The sequence below is a fragment of the Sinohyriopsis cumingii genome, chromosome 1, assembly GCF_028554795.1.
Source record: "Sinohyriopsis cumingii isolate HCF-2022 chromosome 1, ASM2855479v2, whole genome shotgun sequence".
Lineage (NCBI taxonomy): Eukaryota > Metazoa > Mollusca > Bivalvia > Unionida > Unionidae > Sinohyriopsis > Sinohyriopsis cumingii.
Genome location: NC_142961.1, coordinates 161,107,639 through 161,120,601, shown reverse-complemented (window position 1 = coordinate 161,120,601; position 12,963 = coordinate 161,107,639). Strand labels below are relative to the sequence as shown.

General features: G+C 37.2%; 1 protein-coding gene across 1 annotated transcript in view; it reads right to left on the bottom strand.

Moving 5' to 3' along the window:
• LOC149808250 (cdc42 homolog) overlaps positions 1–12,963 on the bottom strand; it is a 55,188-nt gene that overhangs the window by 21,442 nt on the left and 20,783 nt on the right. The window contains exon 2 of the mRNA XM_089975460.1: positions 3,327–3,385. Within this exon, the coding sequence (XP_089831586.1) occupies positions 3,327–3,385 (59 nt within the window). The remainder of the gene's footprint in view (positions 1–3,326; positions 3,386–12,963) is intronic.

Below are 12,963 nucleotides of genomic sequence, written 5' to 3'. Positions count from 1 at the left end.
TCACCATGGTTCATGTCCTACTTATTATTTGGTATTCACAATAGTTCATGTCCTACTTATTATTTGGTATTCACTATAGTTCATGTCCTATTTATTCATTAACAGAACGCAAACTGTGTCCGTAAATGGAAAACATTCCCGACCAGTTGATCTATGTTTTGTGTTCCACAAGGCTCTGTTCTCGGCCCCGATCTCTTCATTCTATTCACTCAGCCTCTATGACAATTGGTGTCCACCAATCGTACGCTGATGACACTCAAATATAAAAATCTAATTGCCCAATTTAAGTTTTGGCTACCATGTAGAAAGGTGTATTTTCTTTATGAAATCATGGACGACGTGTAACAAGCTGCAGATTAACGATGATAAAAATGAAACCATCCTGAACAATATGCAAAGACTTCCTTATTCACATCCTTTACCTCAAACAATAAGTACCAGCAATAGCAACATTAAATTCACACAATCAGTACGAAACCTAGTTGCCACTCTCGACAGTACTCTCATTACTCCAACGTGTCATGAACATATGCATGGTTGCGTATATGAAGCTGACACTCATCAGCTTCATTCGCAATTTTCTTTCAGTCGATGCCACTAAAACACTTGTATGTTCCTTAGTACTTTCAAGACTGGACTATTGTAATTCACTTCTGTCTGGTTCGTCTTCGTATATACTACAGAAACTTTAAAAAGTTAAAAATACTGCTGCTCGGACTATCCTTAGACTATCAACAAGACAACAAAATGCGATAAACATTACATCTTTTCAACGATATGCGCAGATTAAGCCTAGTGAGTGATGCAAACACATTAGTAGTATTCCGTGGGTCCACAATGAGTACTACGTTCAACAGAATGTTCTGATGACAACTGCCGCTTTTCAAAAGTTAAGTATGGTAGTATTTAGTTTTCGTCAATCGGTCGAATTCGGTATCCTTTTGTACCAATATTGCTGACGGACACACCGCATGCACAGACAAGCCCGACTGTTATGTATAAAGAACCACAAAAGAAAAATAAATTCTACAACGGCAAATGGAATATTGTCAACAACACGAGGCAACGTCGTTTATGGTTGTTATCATATACTGAAAACAGAGTGAGTACTATTCGGTTGAACAGCACACTGTAATATTACGAGCATAGCTGTAGTATTCTACAGTTTTGACAAGGTTTCGTTATTCAACGCAGCTCCCGAGAGCAAGTCACATCTGTTTAAAACTAACTGGGTAAAGATCGCGTAATATACCTCTTCGTTCTCCGCGATCTGTCGTACCCAAAGCGCGATTTTTTAATATTTCTTTAAAACCTAAGGTTAATCAAATCGCGCTCTTTTCTTACTTTATATCTATTATCTAAATCAGTAATATATGTGGACATTATTGTTTGATCGGACGGTTTTTACGCTAACCGAACACAACGCAAACTGTGATACTGAAACATCTTGCGTCTTGTTGTTTAGTCCTTGCAAAAAACAAAAATTTGATAAATGGATAGAACCATCCTATAAACAACATGCGTGAATTGTGGAACCATTTTATGGAATTTATATTGTGAAAACCGTAACTAAATCAATTCAGGCTGTTCACAATTGAAGTGGTTCTGCCTTAACAGAAAGCTGATTGTGAGACTGGATTCAGGTATCAAAGCAATTTTTTTAAAATAAGCCAACTTAAACAGACGTCTGACAAGGGGGCCACTGAAACTATATCACTGTAGTAAGAAAATGTCAGTACATCAAAACCCATCCTATATACATATGCAATACGGAATATATATATATATATATATATATATATATATATATATATATATATATATATATATATATATATATATCTTCTTATTTTCTCACTACAGTGGTGTAGTTTCAAAGGCCTTTATTCTAGGATCTGACAGGGTAAATAAACTTAGGTGCAGACAAATGTAAAGGGGTCCAATAAATGATCTTCATTTTGAAAAAGCATTGTAAAGTGAAAAGATATGGAACAGAGATTATTTACCAGCTAAGCAACTTGAAATAGGTATGCAGAAACCTTTTACATTTATTGTCAAAGAAGTCACACAAAGTCAATAATCGCTTGTATTAAATTTGGTATTCGTATATTTTGTAATAATTTTGCCACCAATCAGCTGCCATTCGGCATTATTTACAACCGACCCGCAAGGCGTGTGTGTGGGACATCCCACCACACACACACACGCCTTGCGGGTCGGTTGTGAGTGTGGGACATCCCACCCACTCCCGTAAAAATAATACTGGCAACATATCTGCAGCAGCATGCGTTATCACGAGGCCTAAATGCCATCAAATTTCACAAGTTCCGGTCTTTTACAAAACCGACACATAGCGGCAAGCAAACTTTATAATTTAAGGAGTTTTTAAAAACCATAATTCAAGAGCTTGACAACTTGCAAAAACTGCACAACACCGAAAATAAAGATTTTACAATACAAGTGTTCCAATGAACACGGGCAATATTTCGTTTTCTGAAAACACATGATAACACCTTTACGAAGAATTTTACTTGGTTACAATGCCAATCAAGACATGATTAGACTTATATTTGGAAACCATGACAACAAAAAACAAATGGGGACAAGTGTTTGGAACTATTTTGCTAGACTCTATGTAAACATACGTGTTCGCCGAGCTGGTTGGCGTAGAGATTATGTCCATAACTGGAAGTAAATTTCCAGACAGAATAGGCGCTTCCTTAGCGACGACGGTGCAGAGTGAGGCGCGAAGGCGCAGACTGACATATCATTTGAGCCTTGGATTACCATGTTGATTCGTCACGTGACCATATCTTTTTTATGAAGAAACCCCTACCAGTATATAGGTGGGAGTCTGACCGTTTTTAATTGCTTTTTTTTTCTTCAAACCTTATTCACATTTAACACAATCTTAATTTTAAATTTTTTCTACTTTTTGAATCAAACATTAAAAAGCAGTTTCAAATTAAAATTTATGAGGATTCGTATAAGTAGTGCTCCTTTAAATGTACTTTAAAACAAAACATGAGTGTGAATGACAACGTTGGAACTATAAAAAGTTATAAAAGATCCTTTTTCAACACAGAATACTAAAAAGATCATGTACATTTTTGTATATCTGAATAAGTGATGTCCCTTCTTAGCGTATTGTATCATTCCATACACATTTTTCCAACTTAGAACGTCTCAAAAATATTTTTTTAAATAAAAACATCAACATATCAGTAGAAAATGGGACTCGTCAATTTAGAAAGCATTCGGGTTATTTTTTCTTCTTTTTCATCAATTTATAACAAGCTATTATTACAGAATTAAGTTATAATTACCTGTCCTGCTGTATCAAACAAACCAAGCTGGTACTGGCAGTTCCTTATATGCAATGTCACTGAAAGAATTTTAAAAAATGGACTTAAAATAATTCAGCCAAAGATATTCACATAATGTGGGGAAAATACATGTACAATTTGTATGCTTTCATTGGACACTCAAGTTTAAAATTACCCATATATTACAAGTTGTCCATATTCAAACTGATGCAGGTGGACACCACTGCTTTACTGGCTAGACAAACTATACCAGTCAATCTGATTAAAATTATATTCCCACTGTCCTACTTCAAGTAGGACAACGGGGATCTGATTTTTTTGTTTGTCGTTAATATGAGAAACATCTCCAGAAACTTGCATAATCGTGACTACATGTGTGAAGAGATCATACAGAAAAGAAAGAATCGCCGCAAAAAGGTACAATCGAACGTATGTTTCAGTGGAGAAATCGAATTTTTTAGTTCACTGAAGGCTTAGTATTACGTACGAATATGTTAGTTACATCTGCATGTTTTGCTGCTATTAACCAAAATAATTGTTTTTTATGTTTTCTTTTGTCCAGTTGAAAGATTTTTCAGCGTGTGATCGTGGCCAGTGTATTTCGTACAGGAAGAACCTAGAAAGGACCACCGACACACGGGAGGCTACTACAAACCTTTCTGGCATACCCCATGATGATCCAGCCGAAACTTAACTGGCGCGGTCCAAGGTGAGACGTTTGAGCGATCTGTATAGGAGAGTTCTTTTGACCAGGGGTCTCAAACTTAAACCACCCGAGGGCCGCATGATTGGCATTTTCGATGGCCCAAGGGCCGCACCACCTTTGTTATCTCTCATGACACCTTGTAACGCCAATCATTTTGCGGACCACAGGATAAAACGGGCCTCATGTTTAAGACCCCTGCTCTAGACCATTCGGCCACCCTGGGTCGCAGTCGCAAGAATTGTATTGTTAGTGGCTTAAGACGTTCGGGATCGACCATTTAATACATTATTTTTGGTGGGGGGGGGGGCTGTGATATTTTTTAAACAAAATGTCTGTCCCCAAAACAGCTTGAAAAAGAATTAATATATCCATTAGTTCAAAAGAAAATTATTTTTAAGTGAAAGAAAGCACAGTAACCTAGTTCGAAAGAAAATCCCAAGTCCAGCACACAACCCAACCCCAACCCCGAAAATTAAATGGTCGGCCCCTTACACCAACTTAACTTCTACAACCTGATATATGAATACAGCAATCGTGACCTAACCGTTGATGAAACATTAACAGGTTCATTTCAGATGGTTAAATGCATGCGATTTAAATATGCAATCTGTTTTACAATGCTGGATTTACACGTGACATTTGAAGCCAGTTGCGCTTGTACGCAGCAGTAAGCTAAAATAATCCATATATCTCATGATTATTAATCCCAAAGGAAAAGATAAATCGCAGTCAAACATTTGCCCAAACACATGAAAATAGGAATCCGGTTTCGCTTTCTGGTACAAAATTCTTCGTTGCATTTCGTGCATCAAGTTGTTTATATATTCTTTATCGTTATTGTTTTATGTTATGTTTACAGATGAAACTGGAATGTATGCATTATTCATTATGCATTTATGTAGATCCAACCAAACTGATAGTAAGATTCCCTTTAAGACGTAAACTACATTTAGTTTTGCCAATATATTGTAATTATACTCACAGCACAGCTCTGCCTTCTCGCCAAAGTCCGTACCCTGTACGCTTTCTTTGGTATGTAGAAATTAAATTTCGGCCATTGAAAGACTGAAAAACGCTAACTCGTGACGAAGGCCAATTAGGTATTATTTTGTTGGAAGCTTACATAATCCTAATCAGAAATAATCATTATTCTGACAAATCTACCATATATACTCGCGTGCTAATTGGATCCATCCGTAAACTACGCAGAATCGAATCTGCAGCCATACAATGTACTGGCAGATCAGAGTCTATGACGTGTCTTATGATTAATCAAAAGAACAAGCAGCATACATGCTGATCTGCAGGCAAATTATGCAATGGCGGACCAGGATATTTATATAGATACATACGGGACATCCACCTATGACTATACTTGAACAGAAATAGAATGAATCAATACTGTATTTGCAACCAAAATGTTTTTCGATGGGATAGATATGAATCAGTATTTCCCCCATAGCGTTGCCTGCTAAATCACCCATACGTATTAGCATATGACATGTTTGTGCGATATTAGTTTTTGGCATTTGCTTTAAGGCTATATGTGATATGACTTTCGACTTCTTTAATCTCAAGTCTTTTTAATGGATCTGAACAAGCAACTTTATTAAATACTGTACTTAAAAAAATTATGTGAACAATCATTTTAAACTTCGGCTGATATAAAAACTAAAGTACTGACTCACTCATTTACTGACAAAAACAAAAGTACTGATTCGTTCATTGGCGTTTAACGGTACGGCAACACATAAAGGTGCTGAGACAATTGGAGCAAAGTGTTTTGCCCCGAGAAGCTCCACTGCGGTCGACGCTACCTGGTCTGGACAGGACTCAAACCCTCAACGTTCTGGTGGCAAATCCAGCATGCTAACCACTTAGCCACCGCATATCCAGCAGAAGTATCGCAACTGCCAGAACCCAACCTCCTCCCAGCCAGAACCCACCCCCCTCCCAGCATCTTCGGAATAGGCTTATACTTTAGCTAATAAATAATTAAGGATTTACCGCGTATGTGCATGAAACATAGCGTCAATATCAGTAATTTGCCTATAGTCCATCAGAATACGGCAAACAACTGCCTGACAACATGGAACAAATTCAACATCTATCGTTAAATCATTGGAAAGCGGCCTTATTTGGACTGCATAGTTTTAAAAACACTCCAAGCTAAATCGATTCGGAATGATAACCGATTGTAAATCAACGAAGAATCTTTTCAGAAACAAGAGTCCATCAAGGGGAATGATGCTCTATTGGCTGAAAATAATTTCTTTGAATTTCTCCGTTTAACTGCGGAGTGATGAAACCATTTTTGAGCGATACAAGATTTTCAAAGTGGCTGCTGTGGTGGCCATAATGGATGTCAACATGGCAACAATTTCATTTCAGTCCAACTACACATCGTAAGAAGTCTCTTGGTGGAAACCCCTGAATAATATATTGTACTTTTTAGATGAAAAACGATAATAACATCTTCCAGAATCATGTCCTGGTGGCCATATTAGATATCAGGTTGGCACCAATTCTATTTAGTAGCAACCAGACAGCATAAGAAGTCTTTTGGTGAAAGTACAACGTAGCCATCTAGATAAATAGTAATAAAAATATTTTCAAGATGGTCAATGTGGCAAGCATACTGCATGCCTGAATGGCACCATAAGAATCAACTGGACATCTTAAGAAGTTGTTTAGTAAAAAAAACCATGTCGATATGACAATCCATTCAGGAGGAGTAGTGATAAAAAATAGTTTCAACATGACCGCTGTTGTAACCATAAAGGATATCAGATTCACAGCTTTTAGTCATATATATATATATATATATATATATATATATATATATATATATATATATATATATATATATATTCGATTTACCAAACTCGAAGCATCTGGAATTCTCTTTTAATGGCAAGCTAAAGCCGTTTTCTGCATGGCTAGCATTTAGATACGCTAAGAATGTTACTAAAACATGGTATACACTCGCGTCATTTGTAATTAACTCATGGAGGTCACTTGTAAGCCAAACACGAGGTTCCAGGCATAAAATGAACTCTTTATACATATATAATGATACTAAATTAAGTATATAAACCAATTTATCTCAACAAGTACAAGCTTTTCTTCACACACAGAGAGAGAGAGAGAGAGAGAGAGAGAGAGAGATTTCACATGAGCTTTCGTTTAAGTTATGCTGGAGTAAGGCTCCTGCTTTGCGTATGGACCTGGGCTAGATCGCACGAAGTTTTGCAAAACCAAAGATACCTTTGCGTGGATTCGTTTCATTTCCAAGCGTCTAAAATATGTGTAAATATTTCCCTTTCAGTGGACAGTGATATGAAATATATACCAATTGGATTACTGTTTCTTTGGGTATTTAAATATGTATTATTCTGTTGCTTGGACCAAAGATGGTCAATCATCAGAAAAACACTACCCGCCAAAGCAGAACCTATTTAGGGGCTTGCAACGTGTATCTAATTTTCTAGACCATACTCGATATAGATTTACATCGGTGGCAACACAATAAGTGGGGTGGTGGTTGTTGGTTTAACTGCTCGTGAAGCACGTGCCAACACAATAAATGTTTTTGTTTTGTTGGTTTTAACTGCACGCGAAGCACATTACTGACTACATCATGCCAATATAAAATGGTAACAAAAAGACTTTCCCTAAGACAAACAGAGGCAGCCGACTGCGATCCTTGGATCACGAGTAGGACGCTGAGCGGGGACCTGGGCAATCGCCTTTACAGATGACTCATACATCTTACATTTGTCGACCCGAGTTTGAGTCTCCGCTCGACTAACGTGGAATGTCAGAAAGCTTACCAGTAGCTTCCCGTATGTCGGTGGTTCTTCCCGGGGTCTTCCTCCATCAAATATACTGGCCATCATCTATAGCCTATCATGTCCTGAAAAAATAGCGTTAAAACCCACAAAACCAACCAACCAAACAAAAACCGAGGCTCCCTAAAAGAATAAAGGGAATGCTTTCAAACGACTAAATGTATTTTAATTGGAAGGAAAATAAACTTGGTAACTTCTGGGTAAAGCTAATTCTGAAAATTTTGGTTCTTTTCATGAATTCTCCATATTTGTCTTATCAGTTCTGCTATATTCTTTATCGAGTTAGGTTCTGTCGGGGACAAGAAGACAAAATGGACCACGGGGTGCGTATTCTGCCAGAGTTTTATCAGTAAAACGTTGAATCTCTTTCAAAAACCCACAAAACTATTTCACCAAAATACCAAATAATATTAAAGCCCTTCTGGACGTCAGCAAATTGACCTTGTGACTGCTTGGGGATTAGGCAATTTTCATTAGCCATCTAGCTTTACCGCCACATTCTAGCCCGCAATGTGCTGGGTGGGTATTAAACAAAGATCATTTTCATAACGAGAAGACAACTCTAAGATGTAAAGCGCTAATGATGTGTTTGAACGAGCTCTGACCTCCCATCAAACATAAATTTATCAATATCTAAAACGGGGTTATACAGATATTTTTAAAAAATCAGTCTTTTATCTTTCGCTAATATCAGACTTATTGTCTTACTTTAAAATCTGACGAAGTTTCCAAACCGCCAAAATGTCGTGAACCCACATGCATACAACTTCAAGCAACCGATGGTGTCTCTCAGAGTACAGAGTTTAGTTTTTTTAATTTTTTTTTTTTTATCACGAGAGTAAATAATATTTTCGGTTGTTTTCATCAGGCTTGCTGACTATGAAAACCAAATTGCTAGGACTGTCCTGATAGGCCTTTTAACATACATACATACATACATACATACATGTATGCATGCATACATACATACATACGGACTAATAGCACCAGTAATGACTAATACCGCTGATAGTGACTAATAGTGCTGATAATTAAGAAAAATTAAAGACAGGTATTTAAACATGTCCCACCAATAGATGAAATTGAATAGGATCTACATGATGTTATTCCTTGTTAAAGGCAATTATTTGCCCCTAGGTCGCGTGTGTATACAACAACTGCATCTTTTAACGGATCGCTATAATGCTGGCATTGTATAAACAGAACCGAATAACCTCGAATAACAATGGCACATTCCCGACTTAAAGTATTTTTTCTTTGCAGTACATGTACAAAACAGGATGTATGTGTCTTTTGTATGGAACGAAATAGATTTTACTGTATGTATGCAAATTAAACGAGCAACTGAATATACGAACGGCTGAGGACTGCGAGCCGACAATGCTGAGTGTGTGTGTGTGTGTGTGTGTGTGTGTGTGTATGTATATATATATATATATATATATATATATATATATATATATATATATATATATATATATATATATATATATCGAAACCGTTTTCCGATAAACAAAATACTTTTGACCGTCTGACCTCCAAATTCCCCGAGATGTTCCAAGTCCGAAATACACAGACAAACAAATCACAATTTCTGATAACGATTAATCGACGGAAACACGTTATTCTGCTCAAAACATTTAACAACTGACCTCCCTTGACCTAAATGTAAACATCTGCCCCATGTACCCTTGACCTCGGATATTTTTAAAACCATATATTTCAAGTACTGTTTTGCGCACCCTTCCCCCGTCCGTTTATAAAATTGTGAACCAAATCTAATTCAGATTCACTTATAAGAACAGGAGAAATTATTATATAAATTAAATTACTAACAATTGGAACCAGACGGACGGAAGGAAACTTGTCGATAATGTCCAGAATTAAAAGAAAATAAATGGGGAAAAAATGTCTTTAAACCTTTGGTTTACAAATCCTACGCCCTACTAAATGAGTTAACGCAGTTTCATGACAATAATGAAACCACTAATTTTGGAGGGGCCCCGAGTGGCCGAGTGGTCTGAAGCGCTCACCGTTATGGATCACTGCCATCTCACCTCTGTCTGCGTGGGTTCGAGTCTCGGGTTCGGCCTATGTGGGTATGTGAGAAAGCTTGCCAGTAGCTTCTCGTGGGTCGGTGGTTCTTTCCGAGGTTTTCCCGGATTCTTCCTCCACCATTAATATTGGCCGCAATGTCTAGCACATCGTGTGCTGAAAATGGCGTTAAACCCGACAACAACAACAACAACTACCGTATCAAGCCTTCAAGCGACGCTCCGGATATGATTCATGTAAGGTAGTGTGAAACTAACGTGCAATCGGCGTGTCCTTGACCTAACATAACACAATGGCACTTCAAAACGGGATCATCTGCTAATCTGTAATACCCGTACCAGCGATTTTTTTTACTCATGTAATCAGGTTGGACTGGTGTGCGATATACAATAACCTTCGATCATCCACGTTCCAACCGATATAAGTATACAACGTAAATGTGTGTGTGCAACACAATTAATAGCGAGAATGGTATCAGGGAAGTTTATTTCCTTAGATATCATTGATGTTTATATCCATTATAATTTAAACAAACCGCATGCATTTTATTTCAATTTCAAGTTCTTTTTCCAGTGAACTACTATTGAAATATATTCGATAAAAATGGGTAATTAATCTTTCTTCAATTTTTTTAATGTGGTTTTCAGAGTTGGGCTGGAGAGTCGCTGATTAACTCTTTCACTCTCTCTCTCCCCACTCGCATTTTCAATAGTTCGCACGAAACGCCGTGTTTCACTTGTGACGACCGTCAAGACAGAAACTCACATTATATCAATCAAGAAACCTGAGTCATATATAGGATATGATTTGCAGTTGAAGATCTGTAACTTTTAAAACTTTTAGCTAAGCACCGTAACACTGCCGAACTGCCACCGCCTTCGTGAATTCGCCATTAACAAAAAATACTCGGAAGAAAATCATCCATATTAAGCAAACTTCACAAGTTCTGATGTTTTTTTTTTTAAAAGCCGGTCAGTTATATGTAGACATCAGGGGAAGCAGCAGAGAGGGTGAACAGACCATAGAATTCCGACAAAATAAATAAAACAAACAAATAAATCATCTCGTAGAAAGGTCCAGATTTTACAAATGAACTTTCCTTGAGATGTTTATTTTTGCAATGACCGATTGTGCTAATAAAACCTCAGTTTGAAATAGTAGCTGAAAAAATAAAGTACTCTACGTGTTTATTTATTTCTTGTTTATTTTTTTGACGACCAACGTTGGTAGGTACCCTCTCTGCTGCTCCCCCTGTTACCCAAATATTTTATCAATACCCACACGATATCTTGTTCTTGGATCATGTAAATTTATTGTTATAAATCCATGCGGGGTAGCTTGCGCTCGTGAGAAGAAATTTTTGAATTTAATTATATCCATGTCACCACCACACCATGTTTGATGAATATTTCGCAACGTGTGTGTGTCTACGCCATTAAACACAACTAAAATGTTGCAGTTGTCTCTGATCACTTTTGGTATTTGTGTATATCGTTGAGTAACATAGATCACGTCTGTATTTTTATGTCTCCCTCGGGAAAATATTCTGGCTGGATTTGATTGTTTATCTAGCATCACATCGTCGTATACAACTAAATTATTAATAAATCCGTCTATGGAATCTACGGATGGTGCTTCATCAATATCGGTTATAAACTCTATAACATCAGTATCTTCATCCAGTAATCGTGCGTTTTCATTGAAATCTTTAAGTACATCATAACATCGTTGATCATCAACGGATGGTGCTACTAAATACAACTTATCCCATTTCAACCATCTCATTATCAGATTAAGTAATAATTGCGTCTTACCCGATCCAGATGGTCCTATGATAATCATTCTGATGGAGTTCGGTAGCGCAGGATGATGCTTAACTGGCTCTCGCTGCCGAGTTGCTGAGAAATCAATTATATCCATATATATTATAACATGAATTTATATTGTTTACGCTGTAGAGTTAAAACTCCAACTATTGATTTAGCTACAGTTATAACAAAAAACAAAAAAATAGCGTACGGTGGAAAATGTTCTATATGCGGTAGAAAGAAATTTTCATTTTTACCTAATAAGCGGGGGGGGGGGGTGATATTGCTAATTTGATGTCAAAGTTTCCAGGTGCTCCATGGGCTAAATACAGCGGAGAAAAACATCTACCAGGATATAATTATTGCGGTCCTGGTACTCGACTTGATATCAGGCTCGATAATCAAGATCAACCAAAACCAGGCGAGGAACCAATAAACGCTATTGATCGAGCTTGTCATGTTCATGATGTAGCTTATAAAAGTAAAAATCTACAAGATAGGCATATTGCAGATGTAAAATTAATTCATTCATTAAATTCTATAAAAAATAAAAATATTAGAGAATCATTAGCTAATTGGTTAGTAAGATCCTCGATGAAAGGTAAATTAGCGATTGGGGCTGGTAATTAATAATGGAATCAATTTATTATTCACCGAGAGGATACTGGAGAGGCAAAGCAGCAATTGATAAACTTGCTGATGCAGCATCGGTTAAACATTCTACTGCTAAAACGTGGTTATCTAAACAAGCAATATGGCAAATTTATCTACCACGTCCTAAACAAATTCAGTACGCGTATTTCGATGTCAGTGTTCCTAATGAAGTTCATCAAGCTGATATTCTGTTTTTACCGCATGATACTGTGCGTGGAAAAACGTACAAGTACGCGCTAACCGTAGTTGATGTTGCAAGTAGATATAAAGAAGCAGAGCCGCTATCAGCGAAAACATCATCTGAAGTAGCCGATGCGTTTGAACGAATTTATCAACGAGGACTTGGACCACAAGGTGGTCTACGATGGCCACAGCTACTACAGGTTGATCCTGGTAAGGAATTTCTTGGTCCAGTATCATCGCTGATGAAACAACATAATACCAAAATACGACGAGGTCATACTGCAATTCACCGTGATCAGGCAATTGTTGAGCGATTTAATCGAACACTTGCTGAACGGTTATTTGGATATCAATACGCGAGGGAATTTATTCAGGATAAA